The sequence below is a fragment of the Copadichromis virginalis genome, linkage group LG23 (assembly GCF_057382275.1).
Source record: "Copadichromis virginalis isolate Kocher_CV1m ecotype Utaka linkage group LG23, C_Virginalis_male_GT1.1, whole genome shotgun sequence".
Taxonomy (NCBI): Eukaryota; Metazoa; Chordata; class Actinopteri; order Cichliformes; family Cichlidae; genus Copadichromis; species Copadichromis virginalis.
Window position 1 is genome coordinate 50,655,571 of NC_140639.1, and position 21,582 is coordinate 50,677,152.

The 21,582-nt window shown below is 40.8% G+C and overlaps 4 protein-coding genes across 4 annotated transcripts; all 4 read right to left on the minus strand.

Annotated features, from left to right (window-relative positions):
* Positions 1-5,188: 5,188 nt before the first annotated feature.
* On the minus strand, positions 5,189-6,983 carry LOC146682092 (uncharacterized). Its single transcript, XM_085449197.1, has 5 exons — positions 6,820-6,983; positions 6,295-6,615; positions 5,841-5,985; positions 5,496-5,544; positions 5,189-5,411 (listed from the first exon to the last, which is right to left on the minus strand). The coding sequence occupies exons 1-5, from the start codon at positions 6,878-6,880 to the stop codon at positions 5,346-5,348; spliced, it is 642 nt and encodes a 213-aa protein (XP_085305323.1). The 5' UTR covers positions 6,881-6,983; the 3' UTR covers positions 5,189-5,345.
* A 5,134-nt stretch (positions 6,984-12,117) lies between these two features.
* Positions 12,118-14,083, minus strand: LOC146682093 (uncharacterized). The gene is made up of 5 exons (XM_085449332.1): positions 13,741-14,083; positions 13,216-13,536; positions 12,762-12,906; positions 12,611-12,668; positions 12,118-12,530 (listed from the first exon to the last, which is right to left on the minus strand). The coding sequence occupies exons 1-5, from the start codon at positions 13,799-13,801 to the stop codon at positions 12,426-12,428; spliced, it is 690 nt and encodes a 229-aa protein (XP_085305458.1). The 5' UTR covers positions 13,802-14,083; the 3' UTR covers positions 12,118-12,425.
* A 143-nt stretch (positions 14,084-14,226) lies between these two features.
* LOC146682094 (uncharacterized) lies at positions 14,227-16,727 on the minus strand. The gene is made up of 5 exons (XM_085449331.1): positions 15,865-16,727; positions 15,470-15,778; positions 15,266-15,389; positions 15,057-15,111; positions 14,227-14,921 (listed from the first exon to the last, which is right to left on the minus strand). Exons 1-5 carry the CDS (start codon positions 15,926-15,928, stop codon positions 14,724-14,726), a joined length of 750 nt encoding a protein of 249 aa, XP_085305457.1. The 5' UTR covers positions 15,929-16,727; the 3' UTR covers positions 14,227-14,723.
* Positions 16,728-16,960: 233 nt separating this feature from the next.
* LOC146682095 (uncharacterized) lies at positions 16,961-20,358 on the minus strand. The gene is made up of 5 exons (XM_085449330.1): positions 20,184-20,358; positions 19,713-20,021; positions 19,332-19,449; positions 19,021-19,054; positions 16,961-17,597 (listed from the first exon to the last, which is right to left on the minus strand). Exons 1-5 carry the CDS (start codon positions 20,332-20,334, stop codon positions 17,391-17,393), a joined length of 819 nt encoding a protein of 272 aa, XP_085305456.1. The 5' UTR covers positions 20,335-20,358; the 3' UTR covers positions 16,961-17,390.
* Positions 20,359-21,582: the final 1,224 nt, after the last annotated feature.

Sequence of the window (21,582 nt, forward strand, 5' to 3'; positions counted from 1 at the left end):
TGTTGTCTGTACAGAAAGTCAGCAGCAGAACAAACCACAGTTTCCATCTACCCATACTGGTCAAGACATCTAAACAACCGTTAACTGCTGCTTGAAGTGTACACTGTACTCTACTGCAGGGTTAAAGATATACACACTGCACACATACACCCAAACCTCAGATCACCAGCTGTCACAGAGGTGAGTCAAGGAAGGAAGTGCTGATATTTCTGCTTTTTATGTTCGAACTGGAAGAAAGAAGAAATGCAAAAAAAGAAAAAAGAAAACATACATATTTATTTGAATTTCTTTATTGTTACTTTCAACACCTCGTCTAATGAAATTCAAGGAGCAAAAAATTATTTTCAAAATAAGACCTAACATTAGTAAATGTAACAATTACATATGATTGCTCCGTTACCTACGAACAAACACAACACAACATCAAACACACACCCAAAATACAAGTAAATATGTAGGCCCCCCCACACCTTTGTGAGCAAGAAAGCTGCATGCACCTCACTGCACCATGCATATCTGCATCTGTGAGTGTGTGTCTGCCAGAAAACAGTGTGGTATTAATCCACCCTTGTCATAAGTCAAACCAGTCAAACCAGGCACAAACACGCTCTACGATAGTTTAAATGTCAGTCTATGTGAATTATTTCACGTCCAAGAAGTGGGGGGAATGTCCTATTCTTTTTGACAGACAGACAGACCACAGGTGGTGAGGATGGGAGGATGCATGTCTGCTGAGCTCACCGTCAGCACTGGATCTCCACAGGGCTAGGAAGTGTATTACCACCCTCTCTGTACAGTGTTTTTGTACATAGTAAATACTATGATTCTTCCATTCCTTGTTTTATTTCTTTTTCCTTTTTTCAGTTGCTTTGTCTTTATCTTTAAAAAGTGTAACTGACCTGGAGAGCTCTGCACAAGAATTCCAGTGTGCACAAACTGTTGGTCCTGTGCACAAATGGCAAATAAAAATCTTGAATCTTGAATATTCTAAACTGTCAGGGATGTAAGAGATGACATTTTTGTATTCAGCCTCATCAGTTTCCTCCAAGGTTTCTCTCTGGACTTCTAACTCAACCGGTGCTGGTGTGTTCTTAGGTGAGTGACTTTTAAGCTTATTTGCTTTAGATGGGGCAGCACAGCGGCACAATAGCTAGCACTGTTAACTGATAGCAAGGAGGTCCTGAGTAGTAATTGGTAATTCTCAGTTGCCCAGTGGTGAATGTGAGTGTGTATGGTTGTCTGTTTCTATGTGTTGGCCCTGTGACAGGCTACTCTAGCCCTATGGTAGCTGGGTCGCCCCCCCCAGCAACCCTGACAAGGACAAGTGGAAGAGAACGGATGGATGCCTTCGACCTACTGACTACACCACATAAACTCTTTTCCCTCTCTGCTATAAGATCATACAATAGGGAGACCTGTTCCCAACAGACTAGGGTAGAGCAATTTGGGAGCTACACCTATTTTTAGCAGATAGACCTGATTATTGACCTCTATGTAAATCTCACCGTTCCTTTTCCTCAAACTTGTATTGATATTTGATGGTTTGTTAGATGTCAATCATAGTATGTTGTTAGTCTGAGAAGATGAACTGCTGAAAGAACCACTCCTTTTCCCATACTCTCTGGCTTACCCTTCACCTGGCACAGCAGTCCAGCATATCGATGTGTTCCTGGGCCTTTCTGTGCCAAGACGTAGGTATCCACTAGTTTTCCTGCCTTTGTTGCTGTGTCAGGGTCATGCTCCTTGACCTACATCTTCACTTCTAGATAAAGCGCTCCAGCACAACAGCTACCATATTTTCCTCTTTTGTGTATGTACAATAACCAACACCTTTGCAAGTCCCTCAGATGGGTGTATATCTTTTGGGAGATTTTTTCGCTGGGGTGTCAAGGGACCTGGATCATCGTCATCAACAAATATCTCTACAGAGTTCATATTTATTCAACACTGCTTCTTTCCGTCTGTCATAGTTGTAGAATGAGCTGGATCCATGGCCACAAAGGCACTCCTAGCTTTGCATGTTAACAATTGAATGAGACGAATTGCCCACTCATGCTTTGGTGATTTATAAACAGTTTCCAGCCTTTCAAAAGTTGTCAAAAATTGTTCAACATCATCATCTTCCTCCAATCTCACCAGTTTAGGCTCCCCAGGTGGCAATCTCGTGGTTCATGCTGTGGACCAGCCTACCCTGCTTACCTCCGAATCCGTTTAGAGCTGAGTAACCTGGAGACTGAAGACCCTGAGCTCCTGTTCTTGTTTTTCTGTTTCTTTCTCTTTTATCTCTCCCAATGTGAAACTGCATGAAGGTCTCAAATATCTGGGCCGAACTGGAGGGTCTTGCTTCTGATGTTTTATCAGGGTTCACTGTAAAATGTCATCCTCAGTGGCTCGCCGTACAGCCCCTTCTTGCTCTGTTATGGTGGCTTGTTATACTGTTGCTGCTTCTCCTGTCGCATCTGTAGATTCGTAGGAGGCATTTTTAGAAGTTTCTTCAATGACATCTACAGGAAGCGGTGTCTGAAAAGGGCTGGGAAAATCATCAAAGACCCCAGTCACCCAGCACATGGACTCTTCACCCTCCTGCCCTCTGGGAGGCGCTACAGGAGCCTCCGGACTAAGACCACCAGGTACCAGAACAGCTTCTTCCCCACAGCTGTCAGACTCCTGAACTCTGCCTCCTGACATCTGACACACATTAAACTCATGGACTGAACATACACACACCCACAACCACTAACACTTTATACAGCCTCTGTAGGAAGTAGCCACATATTTCACTGATCTTAACTGCACTACTGTATTATTCTGTATAAACAATCATTCTGAGCAATATGATAATTATAATTCTACAGCTGTTTACAACTGTTCATAACTTGCATGTTTCTGTATAGTTTCATATTTATATCCTGTTCATAGCCTGTACATAGCTTGTACACCCACTACGGCCTGTACATACTTATAGTTATTGCATATTCATAACATACCTTCATGCTGTGTACATTGTAACATACCCATAATAGACCCATTTTTGTACCCTCAGACCTATAACAGACCTATTTTTGTAATATATCTATATACATATTATTGCTAATATATATTTTGTAATATATCTAAATCATGGCTAAAGCACTTCTGGATGGATGCAAACTGCATTTCGTTGCCTCATACTTGTGACATGTGCAATGACAATAAAGTTGAATTGTATTGTATTGTATTGTATAGCCAGTGGCTCCTCCCACTCGTTGAAATAACAATTAAATATCAATTAAGGATTACATAAGTTAATAGCAATGCTTAAACTGTCGTTCAAATATAATGATAATAAATTAACACTGGGAACATTAACACCAGTATATTTAGAAAGTGCTCCAGTTCCGTAAACTGGAGCCCCCCCACCCCCCCCCCCCCCCACCCCACCCCCCTGTACTACACTTGGCACATTCCCTCCCATGAACTTAACCATAGAAGGAGACCAAAAAACAGTTACTGGGTTTTTGCCAGATGGAGGAGAGGTGAGAAACAGATTAGACAGGAATCTTACAATCTTAACCAATTCTCTTCATGATGTTAAAATTAATGTGGCATCAATATAACAACAATTAGATTTACAACACTGCAGTACGCTTAGAGATCACAGGACTCCCTGTGACATTGTTTACCATGTGAACCTCCCACTTTAAGTACAAATCTAGGTCATAAGTTGTTGATTGATTTTAGAAGGAAGTGGCAGTGGTCAAGGGAGGGCTCCTAGGTGTTTCATTATCTGCAATGGAGACTAACCTTTGGGAGATGGAAAGTTGCCTCTCTGGTGCTACCAACAGAAGTTGGTATACTTGTATCCTCCCAGTTTACTTCCTGTACATTGGAGGTGGAGGTCTTGTCATGTGTGTTATATATTATTACTATTATTTCAACTGCTATTAAAAAAAACCCTGAGCAATAACTTCTTTTTAGCAGTGTGTATGATAGTGGTTTCTGAAGCCTTAACGTATAGACTGCAAAACTGGTTCACACAGGCCGGTCCAAGTATTGTCAGGAAACCTGAGTCATACTGAAACTCTGAGCTTATCGCTTCACCACAGCTCCCTCGGCCTCTCTCACTCCTGACCCACAAAAACCTCTGTGTCTTTAACGTATGCATACAGGCGCTACTTCAAAAGCCGTATTTGCTTGTCTTTAGTAATCTCCGCCACAACACAATATGGCCATCGTGTGGCTTCAAAGCATTGTATTGTATTCTGCAATCCCCACAAGTTGCCTCAATCTTAAAATCAATAAATCATAAATATATAAATGTATTAAAAACCTGTTTGTTTGATGGTGTTGAGACATTTGAGCTTTTAGCATCTTCAGTATTTTATGCTATGTAAAAATTATTGCCACACCATCCTCTGACAAACTGAATCACTTGTAAGTCATGTAATCATGTAAGTTCTAATGTGGCTCAGTTTGCCATGTTAATTTGGGTAAGAGCACTTGCAAGATGCCAAAATATGAATGTATTCGTATTGAGTTTTAAGAGTTTAAACAAGAATAATGAATGAGCAGGTTAATGCAGTGTTTACCCTGTGACAGACTAACCACTCACCATCCTGCAACCCTGAATTATTATCATTATAAGCTTTTCTGTATTTATTTATGTAATGGCATGTATGCTATTGCTAATTGTTGAAGAGGGGAAAAAAGTCTGAAGAATAAAATCCAGGGGCCATCAAACATTTGTGCTCAGGGGGTCTGTAGGTGATGATCTGCATGTTGAAGGTAACTTAAGTGCAAATGAGTGCGTAAGGACAGGAACTTGATACAGGAAGCATGATGATGGTGATCAGTCAAAGCGACAACTCATTTACACCTGCAAAAAAAACCCAACCTCTACATGTGTCACTGGTGATTATTGTTTCACACAGTGGTTTACAGTGAAATCTCAAAGTGCGTCAAGATGACATCCGGTTTCTTAAAGTTTACATTAAACTTTAAGAAACTTTTGATTATTACTGTACTGCTACCACAGCATTGAAGGTATTTGACAAACTGAATATGTGATTTTTAAAAAGTCCAAAAGACCAATTGTTTAATTCTGTTATACAACACAGTACACTTTAAAACACTTCAGCTTTAATTTCAAAGTTTGAAACATTAAACATGAACTTTAAAACATTAAAATAACATGTAGTCATACAAAACAGATAGTAAAGCAACATTGATCTGTATACAGAAGCTTCTGCTTTAATTTGTATTGTGAAATAATAATAACAACATTAATAACAATACATTACTCCTTAATGTGTATCACCCCTCTTCAGACATTTAAATAAATAGTATGCATGTTAAATTTTAACATGTTAGAGATCATAAATTAAATTCTCTCTTTGCATGAAGACTTCGTATGGCTCAATCGGTTCTGCTTGCTGCAAAAGAAAACACGAAGTCAAAGTGAAGCCAAAGTAAAGTAAAATGCACATTATGAAAAAGTTCAACGTGCAACATTTTACCGTGTACAGTTCTGTGTTTTCAAAGATGGTTATAGGGACATGTCGCCTTCTGTTGGACAAATAACATGAAAACATGGTGATTGAAACTTCTGTATTTGGCACTCAGATAAAACAAATGTTTTATACATTATGTTATATTTACTTATGTCAGACATGCATGGATTTTTTTAAAAGAGCCTTTGCATGATAAAAGCTCACATCTCCTAAAAACTACATTTATTAAAGATTTTTAAAAAGAAAATTTCATTAGATATTATGTGAAAGAATTTTTATTAGATGATATTTAAATGGCTGTTATGCTTTACTAATGAGTCTTTCCCTGCCTGGGTAACAAAAATCTCTTACCTGTTGTATTTCTCGCTGTAGACCAGTCCAAGAATAACTCCAGATGTGATGATGAACACAGCTGATCCAGCTGCAGCATAGAAGAAAGTTACTTCTGCAGAACTGTTTGTGGTGGCATTGACTCCGTCTACATTATTTAAAAACTCTGAAAAGTAAAAAAGGTTCTAATCAATTATAAGGGAACATTAGGATGCTACGCATTCTTGCCTGTCATGTAATATTAACTTGTATTAAGTGTGTTGCCATATATTTAAATTCTGAACATTGTTTTATAATTGGTTTGGTCAGATTAACTGCTTCACATTTTTCGTTAAATAAAGCTTTTTGATTTCTTTGACAATTACAGCAGACGTGTCAGTGATAATTATTATCACAATGTCACCACTGCAGAAAATTAACAGAGAAATACATAAAGTGTAAATCATAAAAGTTATTAAATAAATCCACAGTTTACCTTCCACAGTTACACTGAGATGAAGCTTTATTGATCCTCCAGTGTGTACACACTCACAGGTGTAGCTCCCGCCGTCCTCTGCTGTTAAATGTGTCAGGTGGAGAAACACAGTCTGATTTTCTGTCATCAGTGTGAACCTGGAGTCACATTCATGCTCAAAGTCGTGTCCATGTCGATACATCAGACTACAGTTTTCTCCTCTGCTCCTCTCTGTTTGAATCTTACACACTATCAGCAGGATAACTTGTGTTGTTTCATTGGTGCACAGTGGAGTGACATCTGCTTCTTTACTAATGGTTTTCACACGGTGCTCCTGCACAGCTGCAGTACAAAAAAATAAAAGTTAGTTCAGTATGAATTACAGCTGCTATGTTAGCACTTCCTGTATTTAAGTAAATAAATAAATAAAACATTTATTGGTAAAGGAAATATTCTCCCTCTAAAAACAACATATATTAACCGTTCAACATCAAAACGCTCTACATAAGCGATCCTTTAGAAATAAAAGTAACTCGTGCACGATACCTTTTCTGCCTGTACAGAACGGCAGCAGAAGCAGAGCAAACCACAGTTTCCATCTACCCATACTGGTCAATACATCTAAACAACTCTTTAACTGCTGCTGGTTGTGTACACTGTACTCTACTGTACTGCAGGGTGGAAGTCAGATACACCCCTTTGCATGTATCTGCAGCAGTCAAAGAAGGAAGTGCTTTTATGGATTCAAATGTAGCCTCACCCATTTGTGTCAAATTAAAATAACTTTAACTATCTTGTTTGAAGAAATTCAAGAAGTAAAAATGTTGAATGAAGATCAAACACTGATAAATGAAACTATTATATGTGATTGATGCGTTAACAAATAGCACTCACATCACATTGCTTACACGAAGGAAGACGTCTGTCTTAAAATAGCAGCTTAGAAGCTACGCAATGACTTTATAGCAAACAGAACAAATATGTATGAAGACATTAGTGCAAAACAGGCATAACTTGATGTTTACCAAACATTTCAAAGCAGCAATAACAAAATGTCACTCTGCCAAGAATAAAGAAGACAGTGGGTTTGAAAAATAAAATCTTCCAGGCCCTGAAAGGCATATGAAAGATTCCCACTCAGACCTCATGTCAGTGTATAAATTGGTTGAGTCGGGGTTAAAAATTAGTTTGCAATAGAAACTTGTCAATTAAATTTGATATAATTTAAAACATTTTCAGTTTTCAATTTTACCAAAATACAGCATGACGTAAAATGCAAAAAGTTGTTGACAGAGATATTAATTTATATACACTACCAGTCAACAGTTTGAACACACCTTCTCATTTATTGATTTATTGATTGAATTATACGACTGTCTACACTGTAGATTCATAGTGAAGACATCAAATATATGGAGCGAGATACATGGAATTATGTAGCAAAGAAAAAAATGATAAATAACTCTAAATATGTCTGATATTTTAGATTCGTCAAAGTGGCCGCCCTTTGCTTTGTTGACAGCGCTGCAAACTCTTGTCCTTCTTTCAATAAGCTTCATGATGTAGTCACCTGATATGGATTTCACTTCACAGGCGTGCCTGTCAGGGCTCATTTGTGGAATTTATTGCCTTCTTAATGGAGTTGGGACCATCAGTTGTGTTGTGCAGAAGTCAGGTTGGTACACAGCTCACAGTCCTATTTGACAACTGTAAGAATTCATAATATGGCAAAAATCATCAGCTAAGTAAAGAGAAGTGACAGTCCATCATTACTTTAAGAACTGAAGGTCAGGCAGTCTGGAGAGTTGCTTTGAATGTGTCTGTGATGGTTGCAGTTAAAGCCACAGATAGTGGTAATATCTACCAAACATCACAGTGCTACAACAGACTTATACATAACGCTACATTTATATTTTTCTTTCTTTAAAAATAGCAATTAATTTACAGGGTAATAAAACTGGTTTTGGTTTACAATTATTTTACTTGTACAATGACATGATACTGTATTCTAAAATAAGTGTGCACATTTTAGTTTACACTGTTATGTGTATGATTTAGTCTTTTTTTGACTGAGTGACCTCAGTAGCAGCTGCTCCCAGTAAAAGGGGCGTACAGTATATGGAGACCTGCAAATCATATCACAACTCTGGATCATGGGGGGTGGGACGTGTCATGGTGGTTTCACCTAGGTTTTTGTGTGTTGTACCCCTTTTTGTGTCTGTCTGGGCTGATCAGCCACTATTTAAATTTCACTTTTGTCTCATTTAGATAGGTCAGTTTGTTTGAGTCTGTAGTATTGGTTGTTGCCAGCTTTTGAGAAGAGTTCTGTTACTTCGACCTCTTTTGTGGGCCCCAAATGTATTTATTATTTGTATAATTTAACCAGGTTAGTTTTTTGAGTTAAATTAAAACTTAATTAATTAATTAATAAATAAACTGGACTTTAACCTGTGCCAGACTTTCCTTTACTGCTCGGTCCATCACAGTGTCTCCAAGTGCAGTAGCAAAAACCTTCAAGCACTACGATGAAACTGGTTCACATGAGGACCGGCCCAGGGAAGGAAGACCAAGAGTCCCCTCTGCTGCTGAGGATAAATTCATCTGAGTCACGAGCCTCAGAAATCGCAAGTTATCAGAACCTCAGATTAGAGCTCAGATAAATGCAGCACAGAGAGTCAGTAGCAGACACATCTCTATATCAACAGGACACTGTGTGAATCAGGCCTTTATGATCAAATAGCTGCTGATAAACTACTGCTAAGGAAAAGCAACAAGCAGAAGAGATTTGTTTGGGCCAGGAAACACAAGGACCAGATATTACTGGTAGACATCTGTGCTTTGGTCTGATGAGTCCAAATTTGAGATCTTCTGTTCTGTTCCCCATGTAATGGTCTGCAAGAGGATGTAGCGAGCTATAGCCCCGTCCCTCAGGGCATGAAGCAGGCATGCAGGAGATCCAGGCTCCAGACATCCAGAGGCCCCAGAGTGCGAGAGCCCAAGGAGGACCACCAGAGGGGCATCCGTGCCACCCTCCTGGGAAGAGCTGAGGAGAGCCCCAGATGAGGGGTCACCCAGTAGCCACGGAGCAGAAGCCAGAGGGGGCTGGACAGGCGTGCCCGCCGGCTCTGCCGGCAGCCAGCTGTGCCAGAGTGAACCGAGCCGCAGTGCTCAGAGGCCGGAGGCCCGAGGGCCCCCCGCACCCCAGAGGAGGCCTGACCGAGCAACAGGCGCCAGGCCCCGCCAGGTAGCCACCGGGTGTGAGCTGGTACATACCTGAGCACCCAGCCCCGGACACCAAGAACCACCAATGCACCGACCCCTGAGGGCATCAGTTACCGGCAGGGAGTGTGGTGAGGGGAGATAGGCCTTGGAGGGCCTGGGAGTTCCCAGAGAGGTGGAGTCTAAGACCCGACCTGACATATAGACACAGACAAACAGGCACACACAGACACAAACATGCATTCCCACCCTCATGCACACATATACAAATACTTAACACTCACCCAACGTAGGGATAGGCATACATGGACATGTACACACAATCACACTCCCCAAACATACTCTATACCCCGGGTCCAGGTACCCTCGCCCCAGACCCAGGAGATGTTACCCTTCCCCCGGGGTGGAGGCAAGCAGACCGTCCCAGGCTCTGCAGCAGCAGGGAGGCCCCGCATTCCAGATCCCAATTGGCCGGCCAACACCTTCTCCCAGCCCCCCCCCCGCCCCGATGGCCAGCAGAGAACAGAGGTGTGTGAAGACCCCAAACCTCCCTCCTCCCGCTCATGTGTAGTGTTGCTGCGTGTTGTTCTAAGGTGCATTTAAAACACGGGAGAGCATGGTGCTGCTGCCAGAGAGCAGCAGGTGTTAGCACAGCCCCTCCCGAGAATCCTCAATGTCTACATGGATTTAAAATTGAGAGGTGGGGCGCCAGAGGTGGGGTTGAATACACAGACCGTTAACGTGCCCACCCTCAAGGCCCTATATGTATGTGTTATGAGAGTGTGAGTAATGTGGATGTCTAAGTTGTGGAATAAAATTGAGGCACCGGTGGCCAGACGGGGACGGGGACGGGGGGGGGAGTGCCTCCCCTGCACCCTGGTGACACACCCGCACCTAATTGTGTGGGTGTGTTGGAGCGGGAAGAGGGAGGCAGCCGGGGATGGGGAGGAAAAGAAGGGAGGGGCTAGATGCCCCTTGCTGGGGTCAGCTCCCCGCTGACCCCAATAAATGGTAAGTGGCTTGTATTTGTATGGCGCTTTAATAGTCTTTACACACCCAGTCATCCACCCATCCACACACACATTCACACACTGGTGATAGCAAGCCACAGCCACCCTGGGGCGCACTTACAGAGGCACCCCCGTCCTTCGGCACCCACCAAGGCAAGGGAGCCCAGGCCCATCCAGACCGGGGCCAACGGCAGCAGGACCGCCCAGCCCCACAGGACCCGGACCAGCCCACCCGACCCCACCGCAGAGGAAACTGTACCCACCCTAACATTCAATCATCTCCCAGACTACACAAGACAATAGACACCCAGGTTAAGTTTACTCTCCACCTCTCCTATGTCTCTCCCCCACCTGCAGAGTCGCTTGACCTAAACCCAGTACACATGGTTTGGGGTGAGATGGACCACAGAGTGAAGGCAAAAGGACCAACAAGTGCTCAGCATCTCTGGGAACTCCTTCAATACTGCTGGAAAACCATTTCCGGTGACGACCTCACGAAGCTCATCAAGAGAATTCCAAGAGTGTGCAGAGCAGTAGTCAAAGCAAAGAGTGGCTATTTTAAAGACTCTAAAATATGAAACATTTTTTGAGTTATTGAGTAAATTGACACAGCATCATATTTGATTTCTCGAGTTCATTTAACACAATCCAGTCACTGTTTCTGAGACAGAAACTACAGAAAATGTCAGGGAACTAGTCTGTTATCTCACAGATTACTGATTACCTGACAGAAAGGCCACAGCCTATAAGACTAGACAGCATTCAGGCTCCACAGGGGCTGTGCTGTCTCCACTCCTGCTCAGCGTGTGCACCTCACACTTTAGATGTATTACTGGTGGGCAGGTGGAGGAGTACAAAGAACTAGTGTATGATTTTGCGGTGTGGTCTCAGAGGAATCATCTGGCCTGAATGTGAAAAAGACCCATTAGTTGGTGATCGACTTCAGAAGGAAGACGATGATTACATGGCTGGCATCTATAATAGGACAGGATGTTGATTTGGTGGTGGAGTGCAAGCACCACTGACAGCAGGCTGAACTGGAAGACCAACACAGAGGCTGTAGACAAGAAGAGTATGAGCAGTCTGCTTACTAATGAATTGGAGACTTTTTAGCATATACAGTAAAACTGGATAAGCGCACTCGCTAGATGCCTAAATGTAAAGTGCCATTCATAATGATTTAACACTGCATGACCGTAATGTTATAGCTAATTGTTGAAGACGGGACAAAATGTCTGCACATTAAACTTCAGGTGGTTTGGGCCCATCAAGCGTTTGTGCTCAGGTGTCTGTAAGTTGATGGCATGTTTAAAGCTTAATCAGTGCTGAACAGTGAAAAAGAGTCATGTGTGTTTTAAGGACAGGAGCTTGACACAGGAAGACTGAAGATGGTCAAGGTGACGACTCATTAATTACTGGGGAAACACTCAGCTTGAATCAATCATAAACATCACTCTTAAACAAAACATGAATATTTGTTTAAGAGTGAAACATCAGTGTTCCTCCAGATGATGTCTGGGTGAGCCTCTTTTTAATAAAACCTTTAAAATATGCAGATTAGTAACAGAAGGTCACTAATGCTTTGCAGGTAATAGACAAACTTTGTGGTATGAAAAAGATCAACAATTTATTTTTGTTATAGACAAAACTTTCTTTGTAAAACTTTGAATGTTTGAAATATTCAACATGATCATGTAAAACATTAAAACAAAATTTACTCAAACATCTACAGGTGAGTGAAACAGGTAGCAAAGGAACAAAGGCAGCAAGCCTGCCTCCGTTTTTCTCCACCAGAAAACCATTCATCATGTTATACTAAAAATAAATCTCTTTAAATGCAATACCTTAACAACAACAACAACATAACAACATAATAATAATAAAACGATAACAACAATAATAATGTTCCCTAATCATGTCTCTTCAAACATTTACATAAATAGTAAGCGTGTTGATTTTAGAAGTCGTTGTAATTAAAGCCCATTCTTCGTTTGCATGAAGACACTGTGCGGCTCGGTATTCTGCTTCCTGCAAAAGAAAAGATGAAAAAATACATTTTTGAAGTAAAACGAACAGCAGAGAAAAGTTCGGCAAGTGCAACATTTTACCGTGTACAGTTTCCATGTGTCGTTTCCACGACTGATTATTAGTGCCTGATGTTTTCTGCTGTCAAACAACACAATTAAAAAAGAAAAGGAGGTTATAAATTTGCTATTTCATACTATTTAGTTAACTATTTGAGCTATAAAAATCTCTTACTTGTTGTATTTCTCGCTGTAGACCAGTCCAAGAATAACTCCAGATGTGATGATGAACACAGCTGATCCAGCTGCAGCATAGAAGAAAGTTACTTCTGCAGAACTGTTTGTGGTGGCATTGACTCCGTCTACATTATTTAAAAACTCTGAAAAGTAAAACAGGTTCTAATCAATTATAAGGGAACATTAGGATGCTACGCATTCTTGCCTGTCATGTAATATTAACTTGTATTAAGTGTGTTGTCATATATTTAAATTCTGAACATTGTTTTATAATTGGTTTGGTCAGATTAACTGCTTCACATTTTTCGTTAAATAAAGCAGTTTGATTTCTTTGACAATTACAGCAGACGTGTCAGTGATAATTATTATCACAATGTCACCACTGCAGAAAATTAACAGAGAAATACATAAAGTGTAAATCATAAAAGTTATTAAATAAATCCACAGTTTACCTTCCACAGTTACACTGAGATGAAGCTTTTTTGATCCTCCAGTGTGTACACACTCACAGGTGTAGCTCCCGCCGTCCTCTGCTGTTAAATGTGTCAGGTGGAGAAACACAGTCTGACTTTCTGTCATCAGTGTGAACCTGGAGTCACATTCATGCTCAAAGTCGTGTCCATGTCGATACATCAGACTACAGTTTTCTCCTCTGCTCCTCTCTGTTTGAATCTTACACACTATCAGCAGGATAACTTGTGTTGTTTCATTGGTGCACAGTGGAGTGACATCTGCTTCTTTACTAATGGTTTTCACACGGTGCTCCTGCACAGCTGCAGTACAAAAAAATAAAAGTCAGTTCAGTATGAATTACAGCTGCTAAGTTAGCACTTCCTGTATTAAAGTAAATAAATAAATAAAACATTAATTGGTAAAGGAAATATTCTCCCTCTAAAAACAACATATATTAACCGTTCAACATCAAAACGCTCTACATAAGCGATCCTTTAGAAATAAAAGTAACTCGTGCACGATACCTTTTGTGCCTGTACAGAACGGCAGCAGAAGCAGAGCAAACCACAGTTTCCATCTACCCATACTGGTCAATACATCTAAACAACTCTTTAACTGCTGCTGGTTGTGTACACTGTACTCTACTGTACTGCAGGGTGGATACACCCCTTTGCTACCCAAGTTCAGAGGACTGAGCTGCTGTTAAAGCAGGAAGTACTTTTATGGATTCAAATGTAGCCTCACCCATTATTGTTAGGTTAAAATTATAATTCATGAAGCAAAAACATTGAAGGAATGTAAATATTACATGCGACTGATGTGTTACCAAATAACACTCACATTACATCTGTCAGCCAAATCCACCCAAACCTGCAGTCCTCTAGTGGTTCCACACTCCCACTTAACATCTAAAAGTGACACACCTTTCTCCATCTCTGGAACAGTCTTCCCTCTTTTATAAAGTTTTCCTTTTTTTAAATTCAATTTGAAGATCTACCTATTTTCAAGTGTCTTTCAGGTCACTTTAAAACCCACATCTTGATCTTTGCAAAACATTTCAAAGCAACAACAGAGGATTAATGCACACATGTCAAACCCGACACATGTACAGCCTCTGGTAGTTTGTGGTGCTGTACAATCCTCTGGTCTTTGAGATGCAGCTGTGTGGATGAGGTGATTGATTTGGGATTAAAAATACTTTATTAGAAATTCTGTATTTATTAAATGTGATTTTAATCAAACAAACAGACATGAAGCAATATAATAATATAGATTTGTCTGAGATTCACAGTTGTGGAGTTGATGGTTTCACACAGAATTACATAAAATGCAAAAACAAAACAACAGAACAAAAAAGGCCTCTAAGCACATTTTCTACCCTCTGATTAACATGTTAGTCTATAGGACCCATTTTCTGTACAACAAAATATCTCTCTTTACTTTACAGATATTATAAACAGATATTATCTGCACCTTGTATACTAAGTAGATATTGAATATTTCCAACTTAGTACTTGATAGTTTCATAGATTGCATAATCAACATGTAACTCTTTTCCTTCTATTCCCTGAGTATTAATGTACATCACTGTGACATCACAGGTAGCTGGACTGGAGTTAGCATCATGCTGGGGGCGACCTGACGAGATAGTTTGGTAGACATCGGTGGTCGGGTGTTGAAGGCTCGTGTAGGGGTCCACTTCATCCTAAACAACATTTCGGATTTAAACATATTTAATATTTATTATAATATTTAATTACAGTGCTGTTTGAAAATAGACACGCTGTCACATGACCCTAAACATTTTGAGAAGTGTGAAACAGAACTACGTCAAACTCACCAAAGTCTGCAGAGTTTCAGATCTGGTTAAGTTAGATGGTCCTGGTTGGTTTTCTCTGTTAGAATAAAAACATCAGAGTTTACAGGGTGAACATTAAATACCTCCAACCTGCTGATGTGGGCATCTCTTCGTGCTGCTTTCAAAGAAGCTAAAAAAATCTGACATTTTTAAATCATGAAGCGTTATTTTACAAGTTAAAAAGTTTTCACCTGGGAGGATTTCTCCTCAGGGTGACACAGCACGTTATCCCAACCACAATGATGAGCGTAGCAGCAGCAGAGATGATGATGACTGTTGCCATGAACTTCACGCCAGAAAACGTGTCGTCCTCTACTGAACATTGACGCAAAATAAATAAATCAGAGACGATCAACATTATCTTGAAAAGTATAAAAAAGACCAAACAAGCTTACATTCCACTGTGATATTAAGACTTAAAACCCGAGTTTCTCTTTCATATGAGCATTCGCAGGTGTAGTTGCCACTGTCTGCTGCTGTTAAACTGGTCAGGTGGAGAAACACAGTGTGATTCACGTCTATCAGCGTGAACCTGGAGTCACAGCCGCACTTTAGTGGCTGCTGTAGTCTGTATAGCTGGCAGCAGGTTTCCCCTGTGTGTCTCTCTGTGCTGATCCAACATTTCACTAAAACCAAAGTCAGGTTCTGACTGGTGCACACTGGAGTGATGTCCGGCCCTTTTCCAGTGGTTTTCACAAGAGTCACTGAGTGAAAAGGACAAAATTAACATTTTACCAACATCAGTACAAAAAGTAGAGCTTTCTATCGTAAACTAGGTTTAGTGCCGTACCTCTGCTGTCAGCGCACACACACAGCGGCAGAAGAACGAGCCATCCACGTCTCCATCCGTCCATAGAGCCAAGAGATCAAGCTCAAGTCTACCTGCTGTTCTTTTAATACTCTGTGTTAAGGCACAGTAACCTGTACGTGACCTGATGTGACGTGGATTGAAACAGAAGTGAACCTGACTGCTTCTACTTTCCTGTTAAAATACATCAGTTCCTATAAGTCTCATATACAGTGATGTGATTTAAAAGGCTTTCACAGCACTCTACACAGACCTGTGAAAAAATGAACACACTCTTGCTTTCTCCGTGGGACAGGTTAGCAGTCACGTACTGCTGATCAAATGCACTCTAACAAATAAAGTGTGAGCACTTATATAAAAACAGATGCTTTGACACTTTTCAGGTCGGGATCATTCAGGTTTGTGCTGATACTCTGCCACAATCCTCTCAAGAAATTCACCTCAAGTTCAGATCGTGCGAAAAATGTAAAAACCCGGTTAGCATGTTAAATATTAAAGTTCATGACAGCACAGTTAGAAAAAGACTGAACAAGGATGGCTTGTTTGGAAAGCTTGCCAGGAGAAAAGAAGATGGCAGTGCACCCGCAACTTTGGTAGCAACGTTGCAAAGCTAACCAGCACAAACACCTCACACCAACTGTCAAGCACGGTGTGGGAGGAGATGTTTTGCACTTGTTTTGCAGCCACAGGACCGTGGCACTCTGAATCGACCATGAACCCTTCTGTAGCAAAGTATTCTACAGTCAAATGTGAGGCTGTCTGTACAACAGTTAAAGCTTGGCCCTAACTGGGTCATGCAACAGGAAAATAATCCCAAGCACACCACAAATCGAGACCTAAGCTCAACTTAAATGCAGCGGTAGGACCTTAAGGCCTAAAAGAAAGTCCCCAAACATCAATGAACCTAAGCAACACTGTAAAAATATAAAAATGATTTAAACGACCGATACAGAAAACGGTTACTTAGTTATTTCAGCTAGAAGTGTTTCTACAAACTATTTGATGGGGGCGCGTAGGAGTGCAGAGGAGTCCTGAGAAACTCTCTTTTTCACAAAGGCTGATGGGTAAACTTCAACTTCTCAGTTCTCACTTTCAGGTGCATGAATGCAAAAATGTTTCATGTCGGCTCTTATTTAAGTTTCATATAAGACGTCTGTGGTCAATTTAGTTTGTGGTCGACGTTTGGTGATTTTGTTTTTTTGTAAACACGTGCATATGTGTGGGAGTAACATCTGACACTGGCCACAACAACACAACTCACACGCAGCAGTGCAAACAGTTAAAAACAGCTGCTTTTAATTGAATGAATATAAAACCCTAAAAGCAGATCCCATATCTTATTGCATTGAAATTGAGGGCCTAGAGGCACATAGCAAAAGAAATAATGATTTAATGATATAAAGCTTGCTCTGTGGTTTTCTTCCATTGTTTAGTTTAACGAAAAACTAGCTGAAGATATGAACACATCAGTAACAAAAAGAAAAAAACAGAAAAGAAATCGTTGTTTCTTAAAAAGTTATATTCTGATATATGTCAAAACTTTGATCTCTCTTTCTTTTCTCTATTTCCTGTTTCAGCTGGGCGGTCACCGTAGTGATGGCTGCATCTCTATCTGTCGCCTCCTCGCTGTTGTAAGCCTGACGTCGCACAGTCTGGTAGAACTCATCTGACTCCCGGTAAAGGCTTGTGTATGTAGCATCATAATCGATTTTACCCTGTAAAAACATCCAAATGTGTAAGGTTTGTGTGCTCATAAACAAACTTTCCATATATATTTGGCAGCCAGTGACTCACTTTAAAAAACACGAGGTCACATAATAGTTCACACTATGAGCTTATGCACTCGGGCTGTGATCAGGAGACCTGTGCTGCTGCTGCTGAGGTTCGCCCTCTCTCTGTGGGCTTTGGCCAGCTTCATTGCAAGCAGATGTTACATGAGCAATAATGGCTGCTTCCCAACTTCCTTCTGCTTCTGCCAGATTAAAGCTAGCATAAAGGTGGGATTTGGGAAGTGATTGCAAAGAGTATCATCAGCTTAAATTCAAATTGAAGACTGTCACCTTTGACCTGCATGCAGGCGTGACCCCATCTGTGTTTGCTGAGCGAGTATCTCGGTGGCCTGAGCCGCAGGGAACACAGACTGCAGCTCAACCAACAAGAGCTTGCTTTATATTTGTAATATATTAAGGTGACTATCAGATTTAACGTCTCCACATCATTTTGGTCTAAAAGTTAAGCTTGATTTAGATTAAAACGAGTGTTTAGGGTCAGTGACTTGAATGGAAAACTGAGGTTTCTTTATATTTTGGTGCTTAAACCTTTGGACAGTTGTTGTTCTATTGTAATTACCGAGTGCTCGGTCTCTGTTCATTTTGCACTTGACTGTCCATTGATTTCCTCGCTGCGTCTCTTATGAGTTTTCCTCGGCCTCTTCATGCCCTGTTAGCTGACATTACCATCCGCCTCACAGTGAAGCTTGGCTTTTGTTCTGCTCCGTACTCGCGTTTGTGTCTGACTTTAAGCCAAATCGTGACATTTCGAGCATTTTAAAGGTAAATAAAGGTTTCCACATAATTAAGCTGGAAAAAATGTTTCATGTCCTGCTACAAGTGTTGTTGCGAAACCTGAATCATACTGAAAGTCTGAGCTGTTCGCTTTACCAAAGTCCCCCTGGTCTTTCTCTCTCACTACTGACCCTGAACGGAAAGAAAAATCCCTTTGACTCTCAGTTCTCTGTCTCTAAGATGTGCATCCTTTAAGAGACATCCTTGTTTGTCTTAAGTGGGCTCCTCCAAAGCATTATGCTCTAAACACTGGCAGCATAACTGTCAGGCAGCATTTTTGAGAGTGTCGAACATTTTTATTTGATCCTCTAAGCAACAATCGTGAGGTTTTATCGGTGAAGTGCCAGCTGCCAACTAACTGAGAGGATTTTCAAGTGGTTTCATTTCTCAACTTTTATTTTCTGACTTATACAGAATTTATGCATCTCTCCAAGTGTTTTATGTTGCATTGGATAAGAGGGCTAGCTAGATTTCTAAATGTATAGTTTGTAGGAATGCACACAATAAATTGGATTTTTTTACTGTGTTACAAGAACGCAGAACAACAGAATAAAGAACAAGAGGATTCACTTACTATTGATACAGGTGGCTCTTTCCTTGTAGGGTATCTGTGAACAAAAGTGACAGTTAGAGCCATGCTTCAGTGAAACAGATGAGGTAATCCTAAATCTATTACAGGTTCAGTTACATACAGTTTGATTGAAATTAGTGTCTAATGTTCTCTCTAATCTCTAATCTCTAAATGTTGACATGCACAATTAAATCATCTTTACAAACTAAAATTGTTTGATTACTGATTGTCCAGTTGTTTAAGTTACAGTTCTTTTCTCTGCGTGTTGTAAACACAAACTGCTTAAATTTAAAGTACAAGAAACAAATTTTCACCTGCAGCGATTTTGTCTCAGGATAAATCCGAGGACAACTCCGACTACAATGACAATTCCAGTACATATACAAATCACAGTGATAGACATCAGCTGCCTCACTGGAGAAGTGTGAGCTTCTAGAAAAAAATCACAAAAGAAAAAGTTAGAAAACGTAGAAAAACAGAGCAAAACCAGACTTTAGACATTACCTCCAGTTTTAATGTTAGGATCAGTACAAGAGCTAATGTCCCTCAATTAGTTTTCATTTTAGTCATGATTCAAAAGAATGAGTCTGTGATGCAGGTCCGATTTATTCAACAGCAGTCTGCGCACAACTCGAACAGCAGCACAGGAGGCAAACAGAAACAGGTATGAGAGAAAGAACAAAGCAAACACGCACCTTCAGCCGAGATAAGGAGATGGATAATATCTGTCCCATCGCTACGGGAACACTCACAGGTGGACTTCCCACTATCCTCTGCTGTTAAATTGATCATCTGGAGAAACACGACTCGGTTTTCTTTTACCAGCCTGAACCTGGAGTCGCACTCGTTCTCAAAGCCCCGTCCATGTTGATACTGCAGACGACAGCCTTTTGGCCTGTTCCCTTTTGTCTTTATCGTGCACACTATCCAAATGTAATCCACTCTAGACTTGGAGCAAAGTGGAGTGACATCTTTTTGTTCCCCAATGGTTCTCATGATCGTCTCTGCAATTAAAGAAGATGTAATGAAGATCTGTTTGGCCTAATTGCGCCAACCGTCTCCAAAAAGGGGTTAAAGGCTACTTTAAGAACAATAGATCAGTGCTATAGTCTGCTGTTATTCTACAAGACTTTAAAACTGATTGGATGTGTGTAATCATACAGTACCTTCAGTGTCAAAACTCAAAGACAGAGGCAGAAACAGAGCAAACCACAAAGCCCTCTGGTCCATAGCTGCAGCAATGTCCAAACAAATCAAGACGTTATACCCAGAAGAAAACGAAACCTGCTGAATGCAATCCTTTGACACACTAATCATCAAACCACAAGAGAAAAAGTATCAAGTAGAAGTGGAGTCAAGGTAGAAGTGCCGAGACAGGGAAGCGCAACAAGCAACTGCTTCTAATTGTCAAGTAACATTCAGCCAATGACTAAACTGGAGGGTCTTCATTTTAATCACAACATTAGTGCTAAAGCACATTGGCCACAGTGTTTATACTCCTCAGAGGCTTTCACATCAAAGGTTTTAGATATAAGGATATAATAATGTATCATAGTAACCCTTTACACCTTTAAAAAATATTTTTTAAGTCTCAGATGAACGCTAACAGCCACTTTTAGCCACAGCAGAAAGCTCTGCTGGTTTGTTTTGGCAGCCTTTTACATGGGATTCTTGATGTAATCCCAAAGGGATCTGTGCTTCCTCCTGGAACTTAACTGAGGTGCTTGTCAACCAAATGTGTAACCCACACGTGACCTATTACACCGTGTCATGATCTCTTTAACAAACACTCAACGCACTCTTACTGCTTCTGATTGTCAAAGATAGCAGCGAGATGCTGCTAATCATCAACTGATCATCAGCACGTGTGAGGGCCTCTATAAAAGGGGGCTTTGCTGGTCTGGAGCATTCAGGTGTGTTTTAATACATTATGTTCTCATGAGGTCTGTGACAAAAAGTGTTACATCTCAGACGCTACAGGCCTCAAGTATCATGTTAAACGTTAAAGTTCGTGAAAGAAAAGACAGCGAGTATGGCTTGATTGGAAGTGTTTCCTTAAAACAAGCCCCTCTTTTCAAAGAGCAGAGCAGCTTGGGTTAGCTTTGCAAACTTGCATCTCAGCAAACCACAAGACATCTGGAACAAAGATCAAAGTGGAGATGTTTGGTCATAATGCACAGCACCACGTTCGGCTAAAATTAAACGAGCATATCACCACAAACACCTCATATCAACTGTCAGCACGGTGGCGGGGGGGTGATGACTTGGGCTTGTTGCAGGCACACGACCTTACCTTGGGTACATTACCTTGGGTTGACCTTGAACTCTGCTGTGTACCAAAGTATACTCGAGTCGAATGTGAGGCCACCTGTCTGACAGCTAAAGCCTCGCTCAACCTGAGTCATCTAACAGGACAATGATCCCAAGCACAACTCAGCAGCAAATCTACAACGGAAAGTAAAGAATGAGGTGTCGCAATGACCCAGTCCAAATCCAGACCTCTAATCTTGTATAAAAGCTGCATTAAAACATCCTCAGCTACAAGCAGACAGTTGAAAACTGAAA

Coding starts and splice junctions, on each gene's coding strand:
- LOC146682092 (XM_085449197.1), bottom strand. CDS start 6,880: ATGGGTAGATGGAAACTGTGGTTTGCTCTGCTTCTGCTGCCGTTCTGT. Junction 5,986..6,294: donor TCTCAGTGTAACTGTGGAAG/GTAAACTGTGGA, acceptor TTTACTTTTCAG/AGTTTTTAAATAATGTAGAC. Junction 5,412..5,495: donor AAAACACAGAACTGTACACG/GTAAAATGTTGC, acceptor TTTCTTTTGCAG/CAAGCAGAACCGATTGAGCC.
- LOC146682095 (XM_085449330.1), bottom strand. CDS start 20,334: ATGATTAGTGTGTCAAAGGATTGCATTCAGCAGGTTTCGTTTTCTTCT. Junction 20,022..20,183: donor TTTGAGTTTTGACACTGAAG/GTACTGTATGAT, acceptor CTTTAATTGCAG/AGACGATCATGAGAACCATT. Junction 19,450..19,712: donor TCTCCTTATCTCGGCTGAAG/GTGCGTGTTTGC, acceptor ATTTTTTTCTAG/AAGCTCACACTTCTCCAGTG.
- LOC146682093 (XM_085449332.1), bottom strand. CDS start 13,801: ATGGGTAGATGGAAACTGTGGTTTGCTCTGCTTCTGCTGCCGTTCTGT. Junction 12,669..12,761: donor TACAGCGAGAAATACAACAA/GTAAGAGATTTT, acceptor GTTGTTTGACAG/CAGAAAACATCAGGCACTAA. Junction 12,531..12,610: donor ACACATGGAAACTGTACACG/GTAAAATGTTGC, acceptor TTTCTTTTGCAG/GAAGCAGAATACCGAGCCGC.
- LOC146682094 (XM_085449331.1), bottom strand. CDS start 15,928: ATGGACGGATGGAGACGTGGATGGCTCGTTCTTCTGCCGCTGTGTGTG. Junction 15,779..15,864: donor TGTGTGCGCTGACAGCAGAG/GTACGGCACTAA, acceptor CTTTTCACTCAG/TGACTCTTGTGAAAACCACT. Junction 15,112..15,265: donor CTGAGGAGAAATCCTCCCAG/GTGAAAACTTTT, acceptor TTATTCTAACAG/AGAAAACCAACCAGGACCAT.